General features: G+C 49.4%; 1 protein-coding gene across 1 annotated transcript in view; it reads right to left on the bottom strand.

The window, feature by feature from the left end:
• Positions 1 to 26,436, bottom strand: part of VAV1 (vav guanine nucleotide exchange factor 1) — a 48,320-nt gene that overhangs the window by 9,556 nt on the left and 12,328 nt on the right. The window contains exons 2-22 of the mRNA XM_080810091.1: positions 14,656 to 14,772; positions 14,089 to 14,147; positions 13,902 to 13,970; positions 13,516 to 13,624; positions 13,325 to 13,420; positions 12,274 to 12,342; positions 12,000 to 12,103; positions 11,330 to 11,429; positions 10,553 to 10,648; positions 10,316 to 10,384; positions 9,970 to 10,056; positions 9,782 to 9,867; positions 9,309 to 9,441; positions 8,863 to 8,972; positions 8,059 to 8,160; positions 7,727 to 7,824; positions 7,617 to 7,639; positions 7,421 to 7,466; positions 4,614 to 4,750; positions 4,212 to 4,277; positions 714 to 745 (exon numbers count right to left, since the gene is read on the bottom strand). Coding sequence (XP_080666217.1) covers positions 714 to 745; positions 4,212 to 4,277; positions 4,614 to 4,750; positions 7,421 to 7,466; positions 7,617 to 7,639; positions 7,727 to 7,824; positions 8,059 to 8,160; positions 8,863 to 8,972; positions 9,309 to 9,441; positions 9,782 to 9,867; positions 9,970 to 10,056; positions 10,316 to 10,384; positions 10,553 to 10,648; positions 11,330 to 11,429; positions 12,000 to 12,103; positions 12,274 to 12,342; positions 13,325 to 13,420; positions 13,516 to 13,624; positions 13,902 to 13,970; positions 14,089 to 14,147; positions 14,656 to 14,772 — 1,808 coding nt within the window. The remainder of the gene's footprint in view (positions 1 to 713; positions 746 to 4,211; positions 4,278 to 4,613; positions 4,751 to 7,420; positions 7,467 to 7,616; positions 7,640 to 7,726; positions 7,825 to 8,058; positions 8,161 to 8,862; positions 8,973 to 9,308; positions 9,442 to 9,781; positions 9,868 to 9,969; positions 10,057 to 10,315; positions 10,385 to 10,552; positions 10,649 to 11,329; positions 11,430 to 11,999; positions 12,104 to 12,273; positions 12,343 to 13,324; positions 13,421 to 13,515; positions 13,625 to 13,901; positions 13,971 to 14,088; positions 14,148 to 14,655; positions 14,773 to 26,436) is intronic.

A 26,436-nucleotide genomic window follows, 5' to 3' on the forward strand; every position in this document is an offset into this window, starting at 1 on the left:
CGGGCCATTATGAAATAAAAATTCCTACCCATAAAATTAGGCAGAAGACTGATCTTCCATTGACTGTAAGAGCCATTCCAATGTCAGAGTGGTTCAAACATGAAAAAAAAATGTGCATTTAGGATGGATGAAATGTAGTCATAATGAGATGGCCGCAATAGGAACCGATCTAATCTAATCACGGATAATAAAGGGCTTACTGTGTGCTGGGCACAGGACTGAGAACTGTACACGTAGGTAATAGCTCATTAAAGCCTTATAGAAACCCAATAAAGTAGATGTTGGTATTAACCTATGTTCCAGAAAGGAGAGCTAAAGCCCAGAGGGGTTGAATTACTAGCCCAAGGTCACACAGCTGGGAAATGTGGGACTCAGCATTTGCACCCAGGTCAGTGGGCTAACAGAAGCAACACTGTAAACCTCTATCCCTCACTGTTCTACCTGCAACAGATATTCAAAAGCAGGAGGGAGGAGCTGCTGCTCCCATCCCCACCATCATTTTCCTTCCAGTGAGACCCTAATCTCCCAGAATCAGGGAGCTTCTTTTGCTAGCTCGCTTTTCAGCGGCCCTGGGCACAGGGCTCAACCCAGCGGCCAATACCCAGAGTTCAAAAAATGAGTAACCAAGGGGTTGGAGCATGGTTCTCATGCTCAACCTGGGAACCCACCCCAGGGGGCCTCAAGCTGAAAATAAGAAACGTGGTTCTACTCACCAGAGATGAACGGACAGGTCCTGAGGGGGACCCTGGGGACACAGACAGAGACTGGGACTTAGGATCGAGAGTCCAGGTTGGCAGGGCACTCCATTCATTCACTATCATCTACTGTCATTCATTCCACCATCACTTACTGAGTGCCGGGCACTGTCCTGTCCACTGAGAGACTGAGCAGCCAATTGTTTTAGCATGACCCTCATGCCAAGAATGGATTTTATGTTTTTAAATGGTTGACAAAAATTAAAGGAAGAATAATATTGCCTAGCCTGTGGGGATGGGATGAAATTCACATGCCAAAGTCCAAAAACACAAATGTTTACTAGAACACAGTCATGCCCTCTCGTGCTTTTGCACTTCTCCGGCAGAGGTGAGAGGTCACAAGGAGAGCCTCTGGCCTGCAAAGATGAAAACCTGCATTATCTGTCTATTTACGAAAAGCCCAACCCCTGGTCTGAATAAATACAAAGGTGCTTGCTTCCACCACATTCAGAGGGTTACCGTAAAAACAAAACAAAACAAAACCACAAAACAAACAAGACAAAAACAGAAGACAGTGTTGGCAAGGTTATAGGGAAATTGGAAATCTTATGGCGTTACTGGCAGAAATGTAAAATGATACAGCTGCTAGAGAAAACAGATGGCAGTTCCTCAACAACTAAAAATAGAATTACGATATGACCCAGCGATTCCTCTTCTGGGTATCGACCCAAGGGAATTAAAAACAGGGACTCAGAGAGAGATTTACCCATCCATGTTCCTAACAAACATTATCCATGATAGCCAAAATGTATGTGTCCACCAGGAGATGAACAGGTGATGGACCATTATTAAGTCTTAAAGAAGGACATTCCAGGGCGCCTGGGTGGCTCAGTGGCTTAAAGCCTCTGCCTTCGGCTCAGGTCACATGATCTCAGGGTCCTGGGATCGAGCCCCGCGTCGGGCTCTCTGCTCAGCAGGGAGCCTGCTTCGCTTCCTCTCTCTCTGCCTGCCTCTCTGCCTACTTGTGATCTCTGTCTGCCAAATAAATAAATAAAATCTTAAAAAAAAAAAGAAGGACATTCCAACACCTGCTATAATGTGGATGAATCTTGAAAACGTTATGCTCAGTGCAAAAGCCATTCTCAAAAAGACCAACACCACTTATCTGAGGCCTGGAGAGGAGTCAAAGTCATAGAGACAGAAAGCAGATGGTTCCCACCATCTACCAGGGACTGAGGGAAGGAGTTGGGCATTAGTGTTTCATGAGGGCAGAGTCTCAGCTTTGCATGATGAAAAGAATTCTGGAAATGGACAGTGGTGATGGTTGTATAATAGTGTGAATGTTCCTAGTGCGCCACTCAAAATGGCTAAAATGGTAAATTTTGTTATGTGTGTTTTACCATAATTCAAAAATAGTAACAATAAAAAAGAATGAGGAACAACCTATCCAGTTCCAAAACATCACCCCAAAAGAAAACCCATACACATCACCCATTAAATGTTCAGTCCCTATTCCTCCCCAACATCTAACATTTGGGAATCTCCCATTTGCTTTCTGGCACTGTGGATGTACCTATTCTACATATTTCATGTAAATGAAGTGGTTGCAAGATGTATTAACCACTGAAGTGTGGATTTTAAAATGTCTAATTTTATGTTTTTTTCAAATTACACCTCAATTTTTTGAAGGGAAAAAAAAAAGAATAAAATGGTCTACATACAGTAATATGGAAAGATCCCAAGATATATTAAGTGGCAAGGGGCAAAGGGGAGAGCAGCAAAATAATGAGTATCAAATCTTCTGAATGTATCATGGGGGACATGAGAGTCCGTATTTGTATCTACTTGGACGTGCACTAAGAAACGCCAGAGAGGCACACAGAAAACAAGTAACAGTAGTTATCTCGTAAGGTAGGTGGTGCCAGGAGGATGGAATCCTTTTGTAAAAGGAGAATTGTCATTTTTTTCTCTTTTCTCAGAGCCTTCATTGTAATGGCAGAGGAGGAGGCTAAGCTGGGTGCAGCTTTAGGAAGGCAGTGCATTTGAAGGCAGAAACTGGAGAGATGCCCAGATCTTGGCTCCTGAATGTCATGTCCCACTGAAAGGGCCAGGGCTCTTTGGGAAAACGGTGGATTCCAAGACTGGGGCGTGGAAAGTACAAGGTAGGTCTGGTATTGTGCCAGAAAATGAGGAAGAGCTCCGAGAGTAATGGGGACATAACAAAAGAACAGATGAGCCAGCCTGAAAGGGCTCCCACTGGCCAAAGCTGGGACAATTTTAAAGTAAGAATCCACAGGCATTTCCTGAGATAAATGTGGACGTACATACCTGACCAATAGGCAGATAGACACACACCCAGCTACACAGACACATAGAAGCTTGATACATAAGTTGATACATAAGTGATTAATAGACACACAGAGACACAGATAGATACATAGATGATCAGTAGATACATAGATGACTAATTGATAGGTAAGTTGATTGATTAGGACACAGCTAGTCTTTATAGTGGAACATCTGCAAATAAACTTGGACAGAACCATGGAATTGGAAATGTATAATGTAGCTCCACTACAGAGAAACCAGGAAGCCCCAGGCCAAAAAAGAAAAAAAAATCTCTAAAATACAATTTTGGGGGAATTTGTCAAAATTTAAATATGGACTATAGATTAAATCGTAGTATAATGTCAACATCAAGTGTCAAAATCAGGGATGTTTGTTAAAATCATGCTATGGATATGTGAAAAAAGGTTCTTGTTCTTAGGATGTCTTTAAGGGTGAAGGGAAAATATGTCTGTAAACTTACTTTTAATGTCTCAAGAAAAAAAATAATATGAATTTTTAAAATAAAATGCGCAGACAAAGAGTGAATGAAGGAGCAAATGAGACAAAATGTTGACAGCTGGTGAATCTGGGAAAAGGCTATTTGGAGTTCTTTGCATTATGCTAGCAACCTTTCTGGAAGCCTGAATGATACAAAATTAAAGCAACAAAACAGGGGAGAGTTTCCCCTCTTGAGGGTTCCTACTGGGGCTGTGAAGCAGGCAGAGGGGCAACTACAATAAGGGAGGGAGGTCTGGGGAGAGTGGGAAAGATCTGAGGTCATCAGAGAATGAGGTGTTCAGGTGAGCAGAGGACAGGGGAAGAACCGAGGTGGGGCAAACTGTGGGCAGGTGGCCAGGAGGCGTGAGTGGCCACCGCACCTGATGGGACAGCATTCGCTGCCTCTGAAGGAAACGGACTGGCCAGTCTTCTGGCCCCTGCTCCTTCTCCTTTACGAGGGAGAGAACCTTCATACAAGAAGAATCAAGGGCGAAAGGACTGGTCATCATTCTCTGTGTGGCCCCCACTCTGGGCTCAGCAGGCAAGTTGGGCAGAAGATGGACTTGGGAATGACCTACCATCATGGGCAGGTCCTCCCTATCTCAGGGGTGTCACCCCAAGGCTCCCCACCCTCACGGGACCTTCTCTTGACCCCCTTGCCCTCACTATGTCCAGATTTGAGGCACTCACATGCACATAGGGCTTGACTCTGTTACAGGGAAACCAGCCAACTTCGTTGGTAGCCGTATTCCTGCCCTACAAAGCCAGGAGGGAAAGACACAGAGAGGTTATAGGCATTCATGCGTGTATGTGTGTGTGTGCTGATCTTCTACCTAGTGGCCACTCTGTCTGTCCATCGATCTCTCTGTGGCCTGCAGGACCATGACCCACGGAGTGCCGACCACTATCAACTTCCTGGGAAGACAGCCAGCTCAGAAGGGCCAGGCCAGCCCTAGAAATCCTCATGTTCACCACCCTCCCCAGAGGCTGCCTCCAGACCAGCCTCCCTGCCAGAGTCACTTCTAGGGACTGCCTATGCCCATGATGCCACACTCCTGTCCTTCTCCATCATTCCCCCAGCCCAGCCTGTACCTCCCACCAGTTCTGTTCAGCCTCAGCCTTGGTGAGCTCCACGATGTCTCCAGGGTTGAGCCGCAGAAAAGGTCCAAAGGCTCCAGGGGGTGGAGGAAGCCCATAGTACTCCTGACACACCTCCATCTTGGGCAGGCCTGGAGGGGAGGGAAGGTGGTGGCTCGGTGTGATTGGTGGTCATAGATGTTCCAAACTGGGTCTCACAGCCCACCGGGATGGCAAAAAGTGGGGACTGACAGCACCAAGTGGTGGTGAAGATATGGAGCACCTGGAACTCTTCTACATTGCTGGTGATAGTCCACCTGGGAAAACTGTCTGTCCTTATCTCCCAAAGCTAAATAGGTGTCTATCTTGTGACCCGACAATTCCACTCAGGTGTACATGACCAAGAGAAGTGAACACTCATGTCCACCAAAAGTCCTAGATGAGCTTTATTCACAAAATCAAAAACTGGCAACAACCCAATGTCCTCAATAAAATGGATATGCCAAGTACAATATAATTGTACAGTGGAATACTACGCAGTGATGAACAAGGTGTGAGTCTCACCAACGTGATGCTGATCAAAGAAGCCAGAAGCAGGAAGAGGACATACCACATGATTTCATTTTTGTGAAGTTCAAAGAAAGGCAAAACTCATCTATGGTGATGGAGGTCTAAGAGGGGTTCCCCTCTGAGAGTCAGATGGGTATGGACCAGCAGCACTGTCCAGGAAAATCTTCTGTGTGGTGGAGATGTTCAAAAGTCTGTGCTGTCCAGTCGGGCGGTCATTAGCCAGAGGTGGCTACGGAGCACAGGCACTGTGGCCAGTGTGGCTGAGTACGGGGGTTTTGGGTTATTTAAACTAGTTTCAGTTTGTATTGGACTGTGTAGTTCTATAATTCAGTGACATGTTCCATACCTTGATCTGCGGGGCAGTTACGGGGGTAGAAATTCATGGAGTCATGTAGTTAAGATGTGTTCACATTATGCATCTTACAGGATGTATTTTCTACCTTAACAAAAAGTATGTGTGTATATACGTAATATATAATATATATTATATATATGTTACATATAATATATGCATATGTTATGTATAAATACGCATATTAACCCATATCTATGATATGCCTAAATATAAACATATATATAATAAATATACAGATGCTTATATGTATTTCCCCCCTTGAGGACATTTAGGTCACTTCTAGTTTTTAACAAATAAAGTTAGGGCCCCTGGGTGGCTCAGTCAGTTAAGTGTCTGCCTTCGACTCAGATCATGATCTCAGGGTCCTAAGATCCATCGGGCTCCCTGCTCAGCAGGAAGCCTGTTTCCCCCTGTGCCCTATATATATCTCTCTCTCAAATAAATAAGTAAAATCTTAAAAAAAAAAAAAAAAAGACAAGTGAAGGGACACCTGGGTGGCTCAGTCAGTGAAGCATCTGCCTTTGGCTTAAGTCATGATCTCAGGGGCCTGGGATGGAGTTCCACGTCGGGTCCTTGCTCAGCACGGAGCCTGCTTCTCTGTCAGCCTGCTCTCCCCCTGCTTGTGCTTGGTCTCTCTCTCTCTCTCTCCCACTCTCTCTCTCTCACACACAAATAAATACATAGATCTTTTTTAAAAAACAAAGCTGATATATACTTTTGAATAAAACTGTTTATGCAATATAGATACACACAATGATATATACATCCCTCCTGTTGAGATCATTTAAGTTGTTTCTAATTTTTTACTATTTCAGATAAACCTGGTATATCTATATCTAGCTATTGATCTAGATTATAGATATCTGTAGACCTTTATTATCTATATATGAATATAGGTATATCTATATATGAATATAGGTAGATATGGATAGGTAGATATGAAATCTGGGTCTTTACACTGACTCTGTATGACTATGGGCAAAGGGTTTACTTCCACCAGCCACACCAAACTGTTCTCATGTGTTTAATGAAGGCTGGACACATGCACACCCTGCCTCTTAGCCTTTGCACATGCTGTTCCCTCTGCCTGGAACACCCCTGCCCTCCTCCTCACCTGCCTAACTCCTCCTCATCCATCGAATGGCCACCTAAATGCCTTCTCCTCCGAGAAGCCTTCCCTGAAGCCTCAGATTTGTCAGGTGCCTCAGTTTTATGCTTCAGAAAACCCTCGACTTCCCCCATCACAATGTCATGTCTTCACGAAAGTCTGAGAGCTTCTGGTGCGTGGGGGGGACAGGAAGCACAGGTGTTCCAGCCATCCTTTGCCCCAGATGATGTATACAGTAGACACTAAACACAAGTCCCCCATCCCTGCTGTGATTCCACAAAATTCATTAACATAGGAATGAGTCCAGCCTCTCCGCACCACCCCCACCCCCTGCCGCTGGGCTAAAAAAGAACCCATGATTCCCCTGTCCTCCAGGTGGAGGGCATTTTGCTGAAACCACATATCATAGTAAGATTCTGGGGCATGGAGTCAAGAGGAAAGGAGAGAACAGTCAGAGGAGTGCCTGGTGACTAAGGCTAGAGAAGGAGCCTAGGAGAGAACACGCAAAAAGAGGCAGTGGATAAGAGAAGTGGGTGGTGAGAGAGAGAGCATCTTAGTAAGGACTGATACTACCCTATGCATTCTCTTCCTAGCGCTTGAGCAAAGCAAGTGAAGAATTTGAGTTGGTTATTTTTAAATTCCTTTCAGGTTTCTAGGAGTGGAACAAATGGACCCCAGCTCTATAAGCAGGACCTTATGTTGTCAATAATATAATTGTGAGATCTAAGGCAAGGACCGGATTTCCTCCTGCTCCACACTGCACATCCCGCCCCTCCCCACCAGACTCACCCAGCTCATTCCTTTTCTTGTCCTGAGCCCGGCGATGTGGCTTATCCTGGAGGGAGAGACCAAAAAAGCAAGTGTGGCTCCTGGGCCCAGCCTGGGGCCTCCTCAGTACCTATGTGAGCACCCAGCAAAGGGCCCTGCCCACCCTTCCTTAATCCCCATGATTTTCCATGCAGAGAAAGGAGCATGGGGGTCTTACCTTCTTCATAGTTCCTGAAAGATCTATGGGATGGAAAAAGAAATGGTGAGGATGGGAAATGGCCCACACAGAGCCAAGCCCACCTCCCACCCTCTCCCGTCCAGTGGTACCTTGCCCATGTCGGCCACACGGAGGGACTCTTCCCAGACATTCCTTGTGTGCAGGTGCCCGGCACCGATGACACCGGTACCCCTGATAGAAGGTGCCTCTGGGACGCCAAAGCAAGAGAAAGGAAAGTCAGTGATGTTGAACAGATGCAGGCCATCATTTTGCCAAGGGTCCCCCCTGGGTTCTCCTTAGGGCAGGAGAGAGACGGGGGAGCTGAAACTCAAAGGAAGAGCCTCCAACCTCCCAACTCGGGGGACAGATGGCTGGAGGAGCCCCTCGAAGGAGGAAGAGCTGCCCAAGCCCAGGCCCCAGGGCCATCCTCGCAGATGCTCACCTCAGCAGCATCTGGCAAGCCTTGCACGACGTGGTCTCCTCAAAGGAGAACATCTGGAAGTCATGCCCGTTGGCCGTAGCGTTCTCAGGGTAGATGTTGGAGCTGGAGAGGGGAGAGAATTCCGTGCGATGGAACAGTATTCCGCCGCACAAGGGAATGAAGTAGGGGTGCGCGCTGTCGCTTGGATGCATCAGAGCTGCCATATTGGATATGTCTCGCATCAACCCCATCGTGCCTCTCCCTCCGAGCACTGATGGGCATTTGGGTTGTCGCCCCCTTTTGGCCGTTGCGAGTAGTGCTGCTACGAACACCGGTGGAGACAGAGCAAACTGGTGGTTGCCAGGGGCTGGGAGCCAGGGGGGATGGGGAGTGACTGCTTCCTGACTGCAGGGTTTCCTTCTGAGAGGATGAAAACGCTCTGGAGCTAGACAGAGATGATGGTTGCACAACGCTGTGACGTTCTACATGCCGCCCAAACACGCACTTCTAAACAGCTCAGTTTTTGTTACATGAATTTCGCCTCAAGAAGAGAAAGAAAAAGGAGGAGGAGGAAGCAGAGGGGTCCAGCCTGGCGGCAGGAGCTCACACAGACCCGTGGCATTCGGAGGATGCCGGCAGCATCAAAAGCCTATCCCTCCCATTTCCCAGATGAGGAAACTGAGGTTCCGAGGGGCCCTCCAGAATGGAGCACAGAATTGCCTCTGAGCCCTTGCCCGGACGCAGAGCCCGCGGAGGACGGGACGGGAGGGGGGGATCTCACATGGCCATCTCGGCCCTTGCCCGGAGGGGGGGCGGGGGTCTCACATGGCCATCTCGAACTGCTCCATCCACTTCTTCTTCAGTTCCCGCGTCTTGAAGAACAGCTCATAGCCCTGGGCCCCCTGGTCCTCAATCAGGAGGAACATGTGAGTCCACTGCAGGGAAGCAGGGTTCAGAATGAAGGCATCCACTCTGCAGCCCGCGGACCACACACCCTCTCTTCCCCTACCCCTGTGGGGAGAACAGGGTCAGGCCAGAACAGCCTCTGCCTCTGGGAGAACCCGGTGTGGGTCCCCTTGCAATGGTCCACCGAGGACCATTGGTAACTCTGAAATCATCCATAACTCTGAAATCACACGCACGCACAAGCATATACACACTCAGGTCACATACGGACACACACACGGGCATTCTAAAGGTCAAGGGGAGAGCCTTGAGCAGCACGGGGGCTTCCCAGCACTGGGGAGCCCCATTCTGGCCTCAGAACCCACCTTCTTGTTTTCTCGATCTCCAGAGGAATCGTCTCGAACCTGGAAGCTATGTAGGTTCACAAAGTCCTTGAGGTCGTAGGAGTCCCCTCGGCGCTTACAGATGAGCAGAGCTTTGTCCAGCAGGAAGGCGTACCTGCGAGCAGCTGGGTCAGGTACCCCTGTCCGGCTCCCGACAGCAGTCCCCACGGGCTCCCCGCCTGATCTCCTCCACCTTCCTTGCCCCACCCTGCTGTCCATCTAGGATTCCTGCCCTTCACCTCCCCTGTGGCCACCTTGGCAGTGCCCTCCTGCCCGTCCATCCTGATCTCACCCCCACGATGGGTACTGATCCCAGCACCTGTTGGTCTTGGCTCCACCCACACATCCGCGCCCGTCCTCCCGGCCTGTCCACTCAGGCTCCACCCCCCGGTATAACTAGAAATCTGGCCCCACCCCTGCCCAGGTTCTAGCCTCTATCTATGGGTTCCACCCACCTGTCCATCTTGGAGCGCCGCTCCACCGAGGTGATCTTGAGCTCCCCATCGATCTTGGGCCGGCCATAGTGGGCCAGAGACTGGTCCTATGCGGCAGGAAGGGGGTCTGGTAAGGGGCCACCAAGGAGGACACCAAATGCTCTCCCCATATGGCCACGCGCCTGGCTCTCCCTGCCCCACCCCCTCACCAGGTTCTCGATGGACAGCTGGAAGTTGGTGATCTGCCGCAGCGTCTCGTTGTCCCGCTTGACCTCATTCACACACTGGGCCAGGTCCTGGGGGTGGGACAGGTAGGAGGCTACCCCACGCAATCCCCTACCTGGTTGGGGAGAGGGGTCAGCTCCCACCAGGGGCTGGCAGGAGGGGTAGAGATGGTGTCCTCAGCATGTCCTGTCCCCAAGGGGGGTTCTGGGAATCACTCACTGGTCACAGAGGTGTGTCACTCTTAGTGAGAGGAGGGGCTGCCCTTGAGTGGGACCGTGTGCCTGGGCTGCACTATCCTGAATGCACGTGTGCGTGTGTGTGACCACTTACCCTCATGGCATCCAAGGCCAGCCGCAGGCTCTCCTTCTCCACCGCATCCTGCGTGTGTTTGACCAGCTCCTGCGTGGCCCACAGAGACAGACATCACCTGGGCCTGCCCTCTCCTCTCAGGGGCCCTCCAGGCAAGCCTGGCCCACGAGCTTCCTCCTTCCTCCCAGAAGGTCCTAGAGCCTGGCCCCTGCACCCCACTCCTAGGACACGCCCTTGCCCGGGGCCCCGCTCGCGCACCTGGAGCAGGAGGTGGTACTTGAGGACCCGCTGCATGGGCACCATCAGCAGGTCCCGCAAGGTGAACCTCCCGTTGTTTGCTCGCTGAGAACATTCCTGGGGGGGCCAGAGAAAGATAGGAGCAAGACGAGGGGGAGACAGGTGTGGATTTTTCTAGAACATGAAGCATCATGTCTCCCCCAAGGAAATAAAAGGAAGAATTGCCTGGAAGGCTGGCAAATCCTGCCTGAGGCAGAAGCCCCAGATTCCGCGAGCTGAGTGGGGCTGGCGAGGGGGAGACACAGGTGGGCAGGGCCTCCACGAGGCCGGACATAACCAGACATAACACACAGGGGACTGCTCATCATCTCTGCCCTGTCCGGCCTTCCACCAGACACGCTGGGCCAGGGTGGTATCAGCCCAGGGTGGGGGCTCGGTGAAGCTCTCGGCCTGGACTTGGGGCACAGCCAAGGCTGGGGCTCAGCCCACGCTGGGCTGGGGATCAGTTTGGACTCAGAGTTCAGTTCAGGGTCAGGACCTCAGCTTGGTGTCAGTGCTGAGTCCAGAGCTGGGGTTCAGCTGCGGTCAGGGCTCAGCGCTCAGCGCTCCCACCCGCCTCCTCCTGTTCCATGCCTCCCGCTCGGCCGGTCAGTACCTCCCTCCCCAAACCCTCAGAGGGCAGGTCCGTGGCTGGGCTGCTGCCCAAAGTGGCACCACCCACTCCGTCTCCTCCCGGGCGCCCCTGGGGGCCGTGGGAAGGAGTAAGAGAGTCCCCCAGATGTGGCCCAGGCCGCCCACCTCCAGCTTCATCTGTACATCCTCCCGGGCAGCGGCCACACGGTCCAGGTGCTTGCTGGCCGACTCCACCTGGCTGCAGTAGCGGCCGTAGACGAGGAACCTGAGGGAAGGACAGGGGGCGGGTATGGGTGGCCAGCACCACGGTCAGGCAGATCTGGGTGGCAGTCCAGGCCCCGCCTCTTCCCAGACGGGTGATGCCGAACCTCGGTCTCCCCATCTGTAAAACGGAATAGCAGTGGCACCTCCCACAAGGAGCTATCTTTGTAGCACTGGACGAGATGACGCAGAAGAAGCTCTTAGCACTTGGTACGTTGGCTCTCCAATGTTCATTTAGCCAACACTTACAGAGCACCTACTGTGTGCCAGGCCCTGTGTGAAGCACTTTAGGCCACATTTTTTTAAACCTCACCACACCCTAGGAGGTACGTTCCTGTGCCACACTGATTTTAATAGATGTGGCAGCAGAAGCACAGAGAGGTTAAGTGATTTTCCAATATCACGCAGCCCCAAAGAGGCAGAGCGGGGGGATTGAACCAGAGATGGGCAGTCCCTTGCCCATGAGCAAAGAAGAAAGAGCCCTGCCTGTCCAGTAGTCTCTGAGGGCAACTTCTCTCAGCCTGAGCAGGACGGGGTGACTTCCAGGGGTGCGGGCTGGCCAGCTGGGTCTCACCTCTCCTTGTATTTGATGAAGACCTGGTAGAGAGTGGGCGCACCTGGGGCGGCCAGAGCTTCCTTCATCTCCTTTAGGAAGTGAGTGTGCACGCGAAGCAGATCCTACTCGGAGGAAGGGGTGAGGGCCGGGGCTCAGGAAGCCGAGCAGGAGACGGGTCACCCCCCTGCCCTACGTCGCTCAACTCCCAACCCCCGCACCCCAGAGACTAGCGGGGCCAGAAGGTGGTCCCCGCTGGACGGAGGCCAGGAGGACTTGGGACTGGTCAGCTCACCTCGATGTTGATGAAGATGATCTCAATGTCTTGGGGTTTCAGGAACCGCTGCAGGGGTTTCATGAAGTGCTGCGGGGGAGAGAGAAGGGTGAGGGAGACCGAGACCTCTTCCTCCAACCCAGTCCCAGAGAGATGGGGACAAGGCAGCAGAGTCAGAAAGAGAGACCGGGGGAGAATGGCTGTTGGAGAATGTCCAGACAAACACCTGTCCCAGCACTTCCTCCTAACAGTCAGGAAGTGGGAACACCCCAAATGTCCATCCGTGGATGAGTGGGGTCACAAGGCGTGGTCCACTCACACCCGGGAAAATCGGCCCTGAACAGGAGCGAGGCGCCGACTCCCGCTGCCCCGAGGACAGACCCTGAGCTCACAACGCTCAGGGAGGGAAGCAGACAGAGAAGCCCACGCGGTGTGTGACTCCACGTGAGTGACACGTCCAGACCAGGCTCATCCATGGAGACGGGAAGCAGATTAACAGCTGCCAGGGGCTGAGGAAGGATGGGGGTTTAGGGGGTGATGGATAAAGGGTATGGGTTTTCTTTGAGGGGATGATGAAACGGTTCTAAAATGAAACAGGGTGACAGTTGCACAACCTTGTGAATAAACCAAAAGCCACTGGATTGTACCCATTAAATGGGTGAGCTGTATGGTATATTAAGGTTCTCTCAATAAAGCTGTTCAAAAAGCAATGGCCGAAAGGAAGGGACTAGAAGGTCAGAGAGACGGAATCGAGACAGGAGGACAGGACGAGGATATAGGAACAGTATAGACAGGGATAAATGGACACATATAGGGAAAGACAGACAAACACAGGAAGGAGAGACCCCGAGGGAAAGAGAGACAGATCAACACAGGAGACAGGATGGAAGACAAAAGCAGAGCGGAAAAGCAAAGAAGCGGAAAGCAATGGGGGCAGAGAAGAGCTCCAGGCCCGCTTGGGGCACAGGTGGCCACTCATGCATGGCCCAGAGGCCACCGCACCGACGGATGCGCACCTGCCCGCCCAGCTCCCGCGCATGCGCCTGCCAGGGGCTGGGTCCGAGCACCGCACCTGTTGGATAGAGCCTAGTGTGTCTGTATACTTCTCCTCCGTCTGCTGGATCTCCCGCAAGCAGCAGCACCGCTTGTCATACTCTGTCATCTTGGGCTGAGAATGGGGAGGACATGTCAGTGTTAGGGGACCAGGGGCTGCCGCGGCCCCAGCCATGCGCCCGCCCAGACGCGGCACTCAGCCCCACGCACCGGCATGGGCATGGGCTCCGTGCGCATGAGGTCTTCATAGATCTCATCGCCCTCCGCCTCCTCGTTCTCCACGCAGTCGTACAGGTCCTCATCCTCCTCCACCGTGTCGCTGAGGGGTGTGGAGTCAGCCAGGGCCCCCGGAGCTCCCAGGCCAGGGACCCCTCAGGTCCCACCCAAATCAAAGTTGTGTCCCCTCAGATCCACAGGGCAGAGCCATGTCCTCTCAGACCTCACCTCCCAGGGCAGGGCCATGTCCCCTCAGACCCCTTAGGGCAGGGCCATGTCCCCTCAGACCCCCTAGGGCAGGGCCTTGTCCCCTCATACCCCCTAGGGCAGCCCATGGCCCCTCAGACCCCCAGGGCAGGGTGGTAGTCCCAGACACTCACTCGATCTGGTCAGACAGGCCACTGTAGATGTCTTCATCACCCACATTGTCCTCCTCAGTGGGGAAGGGCCTGGGGGAGCCACAGTGGTATGAGCCAGAGGCCTGGGGGCCAGGTGGGAGGGGCACTTACAGAGGGGAAGGACTGGGGCCAGATCAACCCAAGGATGCCAGCTCAAATGGTTACTCACATGATCCCCTTGTTCTGGGCAATTGGGGTCCAGGACAGAGCAGACAGGGTGTAGATGACCTGTGACAAGGGCCACGGTTGCTCAGTAAGCCCCTTACCCACCCACATGCCAGAACATAGCCTCAGACTCCAACATCCGAGGTTAGATATTATGGTTAGACTCCATACCCCTAAGAACCTAATTCAGGATTTTCTCCACCTTCACTTCTCCATGTAGTAGGTCAAGGTTCCCTTAACTAAGTGCCCACCACCATTGATTGCCTTCTTCTATGCAATCCTTATAACCACTGAGAAAGCATAGGACGATATCATTCCTGTGTTAGAAAGGAGGGACCAGAGAGGCATGGTCACAAATCTGAGGTCACACAGCAAGTAGCAAAGCAGGGACTGGAGCCCAGCTGCACAGGCCCCATGCTCTTTGCACCTGGTGTGTTGCCTGGTCTGACTCACCTGTTCTTCTCCCCGACAGCACTTAGCTTTCCCGATGGAAATATTCATGGAAATGGACTGAGATCCAATCTTCCAGCTCTACGTGCCCAGCCCCGTGAGCAGTTCGGCCCCAGCTTACCTTCCCAAAATCCTGCACATCGAAGAGGTCGAAGGCCTCGAAGAGTTCACTCCGCTTGAGGCCAAACTTCTCACAGCAGGTAGACAAGAATGTACGGATGTTCTTAAGGCACAGGAACTGTGAAGAGAGACAGAAATGGGGGGGTGGGCAACATAACAGGACAGGGGCGAAGCTGAGCCCTGGGCAGTCTGACTTGGGGACTGGCACAGAAGGGGAAAAAGTAAGCCACATCTCTTCTGATAAAGATCGAGCTGTACCTGAAGCTGACTCTACCCTTGAATCCTTGTTTATGGAGATGAAATTCATATAACATAAAGTTAACCATGAACTGAAACCAAAATGTAGTATATACATATAATGGAATATTACTCAGCAGGAAAAGGAATGAAATTTTTATTTATGCTACAGCATGAATGAACCTTGGAAACATTCTTCTCAGTGAAATAAGCCAGAAACAGAAGGACAATTATTGTAGGATTCCATGGGGTCCCTAGAGCTGGCAAATTCACAGAGACGGAAAGTAGATGGTGGGAGTCAGGGATTGGAGGCGGGGGTGGGGAGTCAGTGTTCCATGGGGACAGAGTTTCCGTTGGGGAAGAGGAACAGTTTTGGATGTAGTAGTAATGAGTAGACAACATTGTGAGCAGACTTAATGCCACTAAATTGTACACTTACAAATGGTTAAAATAATAAATGTTCTATTTATTTATATAGTATTCAAATATTAAATTTTATATTTATAATTATCATATATATGTCTTATGTATGTATATGTAATAATAAATATTATGTATCTTTTACAGCAATACAAAAATCTAACCATGAACCACTTTAAAGTGTACACTTTGTGGGGCACCTGGTTGGCTCAGTGGGTTAAGCCTCTGCCTTCGGCTCAGGTCATGTTCTCAGGGTCCTGGGATCGAGCCCCGTGTCAGGCTCTCTGTTCAGCAGGGATCCTGCTTCTCCCTCTCTCTCTCTCTGCCTGCCTCTCTACCTACTTGTGATCTCTCTCTGTCAAATAAATAAATAAAATCTTTAAAAATAAATAAAGTGTACACTTCAGGGACATTTGGCACACTCACAATGTCATGGAATGAGCACCTCGTCTAGTTCCAAGACTTTTTTCTCAGACCAAAAGGAAACCCTGTCCCCACTAGGCAGTCACCTGCCATTCCCTATGTCTTCCTTCTCCCTGGTAACCACTGTCTGCTTTCTGTCTCTGTGACTTTACCTAGGTCTATAACTGATCAATAGACCAACAAAGTAAGGCATATCTATAAAATGGAATATTATTGGGCCATAGAAAGGAGTGAAGTATTGATCCATGCTACAAAGTAGATAACCCTCAAAAACGTGGTGCTCAGTGAAAGAAGCCAGGCACAAAAGGTCACGCAGTCTACGGTTCCGTTTATAGGAAACATGTTTGAGCTTTTCAATTTCATGAACTGACGCATTTCTTTCCTGTTTAAATCAGTTTGGGTTGGGCTGTAGTGACTTAAAACCAGAAGATACTGACTGATGCAGCGGTCAGACACCCAGGATGCCACTCTGGTTTGGGGTATTTGGTCCTGCTATAAAGAAACCTTCACATTTGCCTGGTATCAGTTTATCCAAACGTCCCAGTGGGCTCAGCGCTCTCTAAGTTCCCTAGAACCTACAAAACCCTAACCAACCTTTCTTGACCACAGTTTTATCTCATGGCCTTGCACGAGTACCTGTCATGTGCCCAATTTCCAGCACTCTATATATTTAACGTATATATGTGTAAAATATAGTGTATATTTAAGGCATACCATGTGATTATTTGATATGAATATTCATAGTGCAATGATTACTACAGTCCAGCTAATTAACATAGCATCTCCTCACGCAGTCACCATTTTTGTGTGTGATGAGCATCGCTGAAATCTACTCTCTTCGCATATTTCCAGTGGGCAATTCAGTATTATTTTTTTTTCTTGAGAGAGAGAGAGGGAGAGCTAGAGCATGTGCACGTGGGAGAGGGAGTGGGGTGAGGGGCGTAGAGGGAGACAGAGAGAGAGAATCTTAAGCAGATTCCACACTCAGCGCTGAGCCTGATGCGGGGCTGGATTTCAAGACCCTGAGATCATGACCTGAGCTAAAATCAAGAGTCAGATGCTCAACCAGCTGAGCCACCCAGGCGCCCCTCAGTACAGCATTATTTAGGACGACTACATCACGCCTGCACGTTAGAGCCCTAGACAGATTCATACCACCTAACTACAATTTTGTACCCTTGGATCAACATCTCCCCATTTTCCTCGTCCCTTCAGCACCTGTTAAGCTTCTACTCTCTGCTTCTATGAGTTTGACTTTCTCTTTCACCCTTCTCCCTTCCATATCCCTTCCTCCCCCCATTCATATTCTCCCCCGTGTGCGTGTGTGTGCGTGTGTGTGTGTGTGTGTGTGTGTAATGAAATCCTGCAAGTACTATTATATCCTCATTTTACAGATAAGGAAACCGAGGCAAGGACAGCCAGCCAGGACACAAAACCCAGGCAGCATGACTGCAAGCACTGCGCTGTAGGAACATATGTGAATCAAGTCAATAAACAGATTTCATTGTACCCGTGGATCTCACGCTTCCACTCTTTCGCATTTTCAGACTGTGTCTTCTCAGTTATTGCTGCATCCACAGTATACCTACCCCACTATCTATGCAACATGAACTTTAAATAAACTTTAAGGTAGGGACTCCTGGGTGGCTCAGTAGGTTAAGCATCTGTCTCCAGCTTCCCAGGGTCCTGGATCGAGCCCCATTGGGCTCCCTGCTTAGCAGGGAGTCTGCTTCTCCCTCTCCCTGTCATTCCCCCTGCTTGTGCTCTCTTGCTTTCTCTCTCTCTGTCAAATAAATAAATTAATTTTATAAAATAAAATAAGATAGGGGCGCCTGGGTGGCTTAGTCATTAAGCGTCTGCCTTCGGCTCAGGTCATGATCCCAGAGTCCTGGGATCAAGCCCCGCATCGGGGAGCCTGCTTCTCCCTCTCCCACTCCCCCTTCTTTTTTTTTTTTTTAAGATTTTATTTATTCATTTGATAGAGATCGCAAGTAGGCAGAGAGGCACGCAGAGAGAGAGAGGAAGGGAAGCAGGCTCCTTGTGGAGGAGAGAGCCCGACGCGGGGCTCGATCCCAGGACCCTGGGATCATGACCTGAGCCGAAGGCAGAGGCTTTAACCCACTGAGCCACCCAGGCGCCCCATCCCACTCCCCCTTCTTGTGTTCCCTCTCTCACTGTGTGTCTCTCTCTGTCAAATAAATAAATAATGTCTTTTAAAAATAAAATAAAATAAATAAACTTTAACTTAAATAAATGTATTTAATAAGAGAACCTTACATCCTGTTATCAAAAGAAAACTGGAATCATTTGCTATAAAAAGAAGGCAATGTAGGGTGCCTGGGTGGGTTAAGCCAGTGGGTTAAGCCTCTGCTTTCGCCTCAGGTCATGATCTCAGGGTCCTGGGATCAAGGCCCACATCTGGGCTCTCTGCTCAGCAGGGAGCCTGCTTCCCCCTCTCTCTGCCTGCCTCTCTGCCTACTTGTGATCTCTCTCTGTCAAATAAATAAATAAAATCTTTAAAAAAAAAAGAAGGCAATGTAAAGTAAATATGATGTAAACAGTGTTAGTAAATTTCAGATGGATTCTATTGCCTGCCCGAGGTTTGTTCTCTCTTTGTTGAAAAAAACTAGTAAGAGTTAGAGGTTGATAAAAAACAGAGTGGCAATTCAACAATCCATTTGTGATAAAGAAAGAAAGAGCCACCTGGGTGGCTTCAATTGGTTAAGCATCTGCCTTTGGCTCAGGTCATTATCCCAGGGTCCTGGGATCCAGCCCCCTGTTGGGCTCCTTGCTCAGTGGAGAGCCTTCTCCCTCTCCCTCTGCCACTCCCCCCACCCCCCTCCCCCAGCTTGTGCACACTCTTATCTCTCACTCTCTCTATCTCAAGTAAATAAAATCTTCTAAAAAGAGAGAAAGAAAGAAAGAGAGAGAGAGAAAGGGAAAAAAAGACTCTGGGCAAAGTAAGAGTGGAAAGGAATTTCTGTAACCTAATAAACAGAGAATCTGCCAAAAAAATCTTAAACCTTTGCTTTAAATAAAAAAAGCAAAACATTATATTTAATGGGGAAGTGTTGAAAAGATCCCCTTGCATTTGAAATCAGAACTAAGGTAAGGTGTCCCCATTACCATTTCTAGACAACACTGTGTTGAAGATCTTAGCCTGCACCACAAGGCAAAACAAGGAAAGGAAGGAAGGAAGGAAGGAAGGAAGGAAGGAAGGAAGGAAGGAAGGAAGGAAAGAAGGAAGGAAGGAAGGGAGGGAGGGAGGAGGGAAGGGAGGGGAAAGAAGGAGGAAGAAATTGGGCATCTGCAGAAGATACCATTGTCAACACAGAGAGCCCAAAAGAATATACAGATAATCAGAATCAATACAGTAACTTCACAATGTGAGTGAATTCACAATCAATATACGAAGTTTACCATGTGTTGGTGCATTAGCAACAATCAATCAGAAAATGTTATTTTCTTAAAAAGATAACATTTATGAAATCCTAGAATAAGCAAAACTAACCTATGGTGATAGAAATCAGATCAGTGGTTGCTTCTGGGGTGGGGAGGGTGGTGGAGATTGACTCAGAAAGGCCACAAGTGATGGAAACGTTCTGTGTCTTGATAAGGGTGTGGGTTGCACAAGCGTATACAGCTGCTAGAACTGATTGAGCAGTAAACTAAAGAACTAAGCGTTTCACTGCATGAAAATTTGGACTTCAATTTTAAAGGGATACCACTTATCATAGCCTTAAAAAAATGTAAAACAAACATACAAAAAAGCTAGTGATATGTAACAAATCTAACAAAAAGAAGTGAAAATCTTTTATGAAAAATTATAAAATTTTATTAAAAATATGAAAGAAGATCTAAAAAAAAAAAAAAGAAGTATGTCCTAATTCTTTTCTAGAAAGACTTAGTATTTTAAAATTTTCAGCCCTCTCCCAAATTGAGCTACGGGTCTAATACAATTTCAATTAAAATCTCAAAATGGTTTTTTATTGAACTTGGCACATGAATCTTAAAGTTTATATGGGAGAGCACAGAATCACAAATAGCCAAGACAATTCTGTAGAGGGAAAGTTAACTGGGAATACTCTCATCAAGACTTATCATAAATCTACTGTAATTAAAACAATGTAATTATAGCAGTTAGCCTCCAAGATGGCCCCCAGTGGCCCACAGATCCCAATACTTGTGCCCTATTTGTAATTACTTCTCTCAGTGAACCAAGATTAGCCCTGTGTGACTGACTGATAGAGTACAGTAGAAGTAACAAGACGTGACTTTTCAAGGCCAGGTAATAAACGCCATTGTGGCTTCCACTTTGGGCCTCTTGGATCACTGACCAGCCACCATATTGTGAGACCCACTCAGTAAGCCCTATGGAGAGGTCCAAGCAGAGAGGAACGGGGTTCCATGTGGCTGAATCATCAAAGAAGCAGATCCTCCAGCCACAGTTGAGCCTTCAGATGGTGGCAGCCCTGGCTAACATCTGACTACAACCTCACAAGAAACCCCAGCTCGGCCATTTCCTCATTCCTGATCCAAATAACTCATAAGCATAGTAAGTGCTCAATAAAGGAATATTTGAGGGATAATTTGTTACTTAGCAATAGATAAGAAAGATAGGGATAAAGACAAATAAACCATAACAGAGGACCCAGAAATAAATCACACATGTATAAAAATGTCTTTATTACTGAGCAGGTGTTACAAATGTATGGTAAAAAGAGGTACTATTTTATAATTGTGGGTGGTTCAAATGGTTATCCATAAAGGCCAAGAAAAACAAACAAACAATAAATCAAATTCCTGCCTCATATCCTACTCAAAACAAATTCCAGATGGTATTAAAGACTTAAGTGCTAAAGGCAAGACTTTGAGAAGACAATTGAGGAGACTATCCGGATGACCTCAGAATTGTGCATGATTCTGGAACAACAAAAACTCCAAATGATAAACAAGATTTGATCAAACTAAAATAAAGTTCTATTCATCAAAAAGTATCAGGAAGAGAGTGACAAGACAAGCCACAGAATGAAAATGGGTATTTGCTACACATTTGTATTCAAATTTATAAAGAATTCCTAATGATTCCATAAGAAAAAGACAACAATTCAATCAGAAAATTGGCAAGACCTGAACACGAGTTTCCCTGAAAAAGAGTCACAAATGGCCCCAAGCCCATGAGGAAAGGGTCAACCTTGGTAGTCATCAAAGTGATGCTAATTAAAATCACAAGATACTATTTCCCACCCACCAGAGATGCAAAATTATTTAAAGTCAGGCAAATACCAAGTAGATGTTTCCCCATCTTTTGTGTCTGGCCTGGTCTGTGACCTGCCTTGACCAATAGAATGCAGTGACAGTAACACTGTGTGAATCAAGTTTAGGCATCCAGAGGCTTTGCAACCTCTGCTCTTGCTTTCTTGGAACACTGCTGCCAAAATACAGAGCTCAGGCTAACCTCTGGAGGCTGAGAGACCATGTGGAGCAGAGACAAACAGGCTGGTCGAGGCTGGAGGCAGGTGAGAAAACACCTGGTCATCTCCTTTTGGTGTGCATGGTATCTCCATCAGTCCTGTCTGGAGGCTCTACACTGCCCTCCCTCCCTCCTTCCTTTCTTTTCTTTCACTGTAGACTTTATGTTTTTAGAGCAGCTTTAGGTCCATGGAAAAATTCAATGCAAGGTAGAGAGATTTCCATATATATCCCTACCTCCAAGTATGCACAGTCTCCCCCACCGTCAGCCTCCCCCACCAGAGAGGGTTGGTTTGTTATGATCAATGAACCTACATGGACACGTCATCGTCCAAAGTCCATAGTTGACATCAGGGTCCACTCCTGATGTACATTCTGTGGGTTTGGACAAATATATAATGACATGTACCTACCATTATAGTAACATACAGAGTAGTTCCACTGCCTTCAAGACCCTCTGTGCTCCACCTGGTCATCTGTCCCTGCCCCCAAACCAGTTTCCTAATCCATCACCTACTGAAGGACTTGGTTGTTTCCAAGTTCTGGAGCTGATGTATGATGCTGCCATAAACATCTCTGTGCAGGTTTTTTTTGTGTGGACATGAGTTCTCAGCTCCTTCGGGTCAATACATTTTCTTTTCAATTAAACATTATAGTTACATTTCCAAGTCCTGTGCACTGTCTCTGATCTCAATCTCTTCTTTCCCTCCTCACTGGTTGCCCCCCTCTGCAAGTAGACATGGACCGTCCCAGCCCATGTCCTCATTCACTTTCCATGCATGCACACATCCACAAACAGCAAGTAGCATGCTTCTGCACCGTCCTGGGCTCCTTCCTTTCTGTCCCGTGGCTCACACTTCCTTTCTTGCTACAGCACCATTTCCCAAAGCTGTCTCTAAAGAGTGGCTCAGTGAACCAGCCCTGCCTGTGAGAGCCAACCCCTGCCCTCCAGAACCCCCAGCCCTACTGGGGAGGCGCCATTTGTTGAGAGCATAGCCTCTTCCAAACCTGAGATGAAGAGTTTGGCATGCACAGGTTTGTTCAATCCTCCCAACAACGTTGCTACTGAAACCTAGGAGGCTCTAACAACACTGCCTTCCAGTTGTTTAAACTCAGATGGAGTCACCTTGGCTCCTCTGTTTCTCTCTCATCCACTTCCAACCCCTCAACAAATCCTATTTGTTCCACCTTCCCAATACAGCCAGAATCCTGCCCCTTCTATACACCTGCCAGGCCTGAGCCACCATTATTGCTCACCTGCATTGTTGCAGTGGCCTCCTCATTGGACTGCTTGCTTCTGCCCCTGGACCCATGTCATTTATTTTCAACATGGCATCCAAAGAAATATGGTCAAAACCTTCCCAGGGACCCCGTACTACCCAGATGCAAAGGCCCCGCATGACCTGCCCCATCCCCTCCCTACCTTCTCCTCCTCCCATTCTTCTCTTGCTCTCTCTGCTCCAGCCACACAGACCTCCTTACTGTTCCTCCAACATGCCAGGCATGGCCATGCCCCAGGGCCTTTGCGCAGGCTGTTCCCATCTTCAGAATGTCCATCCCCTATTAACCCAGTGCAAGAGACAACCTCCCTTGTCTCTTGCAGGCCTTTGATGAAATGTCACTTCTCAGTGAGACCTTCCCAGCCACTCTATTTAAAACTGCACTAGACACACACACACACACACACACACACACACACACACACCCCACACCTAGCATTCCCCATCCTCCCCTCTACTTTGTGTTTTTTCCATAAAGCTTATTGTCTGGGCACTGTATACTTCTCTTATTTATTTTGTTACTGTCTGTCTGTCCTCCCTTACACACGAGCACATCAGCTCCCCAAGGAGAGGACTCTCAGGGCTGTTTGCTCACTGCTGTGGCCTAGCACAACATATGGCATCCCGTAGATGCTCAGTAAAAGTCAGTGAAGAGATGAATCCACGTTGCACTGGTGAGACAACTGAGCCTCGGGGAGGATATGTCACTTGCCCAAGGCCACACAGGAAGGAATGAAAAGCCAGATACAAGTTCCCTGAGCCTAGAGGCCATGCCCTTAACCACGGTACCACCCTACCTCTTTGAACCACACCAGACTGCCTCCTGGTGCCACGTAGGAGGTTCAGCACGTGACAGGAACCACATGTAACACTCTCCTGCCCAGCAGCCTTTGCAGTCTTGGAGACTGACTCCAGGCAGGGCTTGCAAGTCACCGGGGCCAACAGAGCAGTTGGTCTCATCTGGCCTGAGGGAGGAAGTTCCCTCCTGACCTCAGGGAGATCAGCTGAGCCTTGAGACTTCTTCCCCCTAGTCATGTGACATCTCAAGGGGGGACGGGGTGGGGGTATGACTCATCAGCCCTCCAGGCTGGAGTAGGGCCAGCTGAAGAAAGGGGCTCCCTCAGGCAGCAAGAATGACTGAGGTTAGACCACCAGAAGGACCTTCTGGTAGCCCAAAGCGTGGGAGAGGTGGCAAAGGACAGGAGGTCTTTTAACCAAAGGTAGGAGGGGTGTGTGAGAACATTTCCTCCGTGTTGGCGAGGCAAGCCCCTCAGCACCCCCTCCCCCCCCACCAGAATATCAAAGAGTTGGGCTGGCATCTTGCCCATAGGCAAATCAGCACCCAGACACTTCCCCTTCGCCTGCTGGTCCCCTGTCAGCACAAGCTCTGCCCAAGACAAAGAAAGAGCCAGAAAGGTCGGTTAGTTTGCCACCCTCCTCTCGGGAACCAGGATGCAGGGACAGAGGCTCCATTTGGTGACGGGGCGGGGGTGGGGGGGGCAGGGAGCAGCAGAGGGGACCCACAGCTGAACACAACTGCTGCAATCAGCTCCCCTACCCCCACCCCGGCCCAGGGAGCCACCGGAAACAGGAAATGCCTGTTAGCAGGGCTTGCTAAGGAAGACAGAAGAAAGGGGGGGGGGCGCCTCTGTGTTCAGTCCTGAAACCCCTTAATCTTGGGACTGCAAGACTTCATCTCGCAGACCAGAGAGGGTAGCCATACTGTGCTGCCTCTTCAAAGCCCGGAAGCAAAGGTACAGAGCATCAGCTCCTCACCCTGGCCTTCAAAACCTTCCCCATGCCCGCCTGTCTCTCTTCGGTCTCCTCCCCTCTCACCCCAGCACACACTCAACATCTCAGTGTCAGCCGAGGGGGTCAGACAGACATGGTTCCGCTCCCAGCCGAGCCGCTGCCAGCGGAGGACCTCGGATGGGTTACTGAACCATCCGGAGCCTCTACTTCCTCATCTCCGCTCTGGGAATGAAAATGCCAACCGAATCTCCACTCTGGCACCTGGCCCACCAGGCAGGGTCACACGTTCATTCAGCAAGCATGTACTGAGTGCCTACTGTGTGCCAAGCCCCAGGAAACTGGTAGTGGCCAAGACAGACAGAACCCTGTCTCCACAGAGCTTACAGTCTAGTGGGGAGATGGACATTGAGAAGACAGGGGCATTGATAATTGATTGGTTACAACAGTGGGTGCATGAGCATGAAAAACAGCACAGGGAGCCCTGGGAGGGATCTGGTTAAATGAAAGAGGTGTCTGATAAAGCCAAGGACTAAGGGATGGCAAAGCACGAGGAGGAGTGCTCCAGGAAACCTTCCCGCACTGCTGGCTGGGATGTTGAATGGTGCAACCAAGTTGGAAGAATGGTTTGGCAGTTTCTTAAAAGGTTAGACACGCACCTACCACCCAACTTGTTCCACCTCCAGGCGTTTACACAGAGAAATGAAAGCAAGTGTTCACGCATAGCTGAGCGTTCACAACAGCCATATCTGTGGCAGCCAAAACGTGGCAACAACCCAAGTGTCCACCAAGGATGAGCAAACTGTGGGGCGTCCATACACTGGAGTACTATTCAGGAATAAGGTGTGAAGGACTGATACACACAGGACTACGAAAAACCGCAGAAGAATGGTGCCAAGTGAAAGAAGCAGACCTAGGGGGTGCATAGGTACAATCAGAAGCATTCCAGGAACAGCCAGGGCAAAGGTCCTGAGGCAGGACCCTGCCTGGTGCATTGAAAAAAGAGGTTGGAGGCCAGTGTGGCTGGAGCAAAGTGAGAAAGGGGGAATGGGAGGGAGTGAACCAAGGGCAGTATCAGGTGCTGATTTACCAAAACTGGATATCAAAATATTGTAATGGGAGGCGCCTGGGTGACTCAGTAGGCTAAGCGTCTGACTCTTGATTTCAGGGTTCTGAGATGGAGCCCCATGTTGGGCTCCATGCTGGGTGTGGAGCCTGCTTAAGATGATCTCTCCCCAACTCCTTCTGCCCCTCCCCCATTTCTCACCCTCTCTAAATAATTAAAACAAAACAAAACTGTGTAATCAAAATGGGGCAGGTGGTTGTCACGAGAGCATTCTACCCTTTCGCCATATCTCAGAGTCCCGGAAAGGGAAGCACAAATGATTAATGACATTCCCCCAGATCCCCCGGTCCCACACTCCAGAGCAGATCACACTGAAGGGAACAAGCCCCACACATCTTTTGGGGTGCTGGACGCTGCACCCATGTGGGGATCATCCTGAGTCCCCATGGCAGACAGGCACAAGACAGACACCCCAAGGGAGATTTCTGGAAACACGCTGTCCACTGAGAAGCTATGAAGTTGCTGTGGTGTTCCACCAGGATTACAGGTCACTTGGAAGAAGCCAGGGACAACATTATTGCAGGCAGACCTCTGATGGGTTGTCTGGAGGAAGGCTGATGAGCTGTGTGCTGGTGGAGAGTCCTAAGAAAGGAGATCTGGGTTTGATCTAAGATTAAACTGAACTCCAAAACCACCAGAGCCATTAGAACTAAAGAGGACGCTGCCTCGGGAAATGAAACCATTGCATTTCACCCGTTCTCGGGCAAACAGCAGCAACAGCAGCTCCCGTTGAGATAACACTGAGCTTAAATAGGCAGTTATGATGAGGACCACTGGCCGGCTTACTCTCAGATTCATTCCCTGCCTGCCCTTTGCTCTGCTCCGCAGCAAAGAAAACTACATTCCCCAGACTCCTTCGCACCCTGGCTTCCAGGTAGGCTCAGCCAATGGGATGCCCAGGCAGGAGACAGGAGGAGGGAGGAAGAGAAACCAGGGTATTTCTCCCTCTTCAGCAGCAAATAGGTCTCCTTCCTGGTCTCAGCAACATGATGGCAACTCCTGCACCAGGTCCTGGCTCCCCTGAATGGTTCTGAGCTCTGGGTCCCGGTCTTACCGCCTCTTCCACTGTTTCTCC

The sequence above is a fragment of the Martes martes genome, assembly GCF_963455335.1.
Source record: "Martes martes genome assembly, chromosome: 1".
Taxonomy (NCBI): Eukaryota; Metazoa; Chordata; class Mammalia; order Carnivora; family Mustelidae; genus Martes; species Martes martes.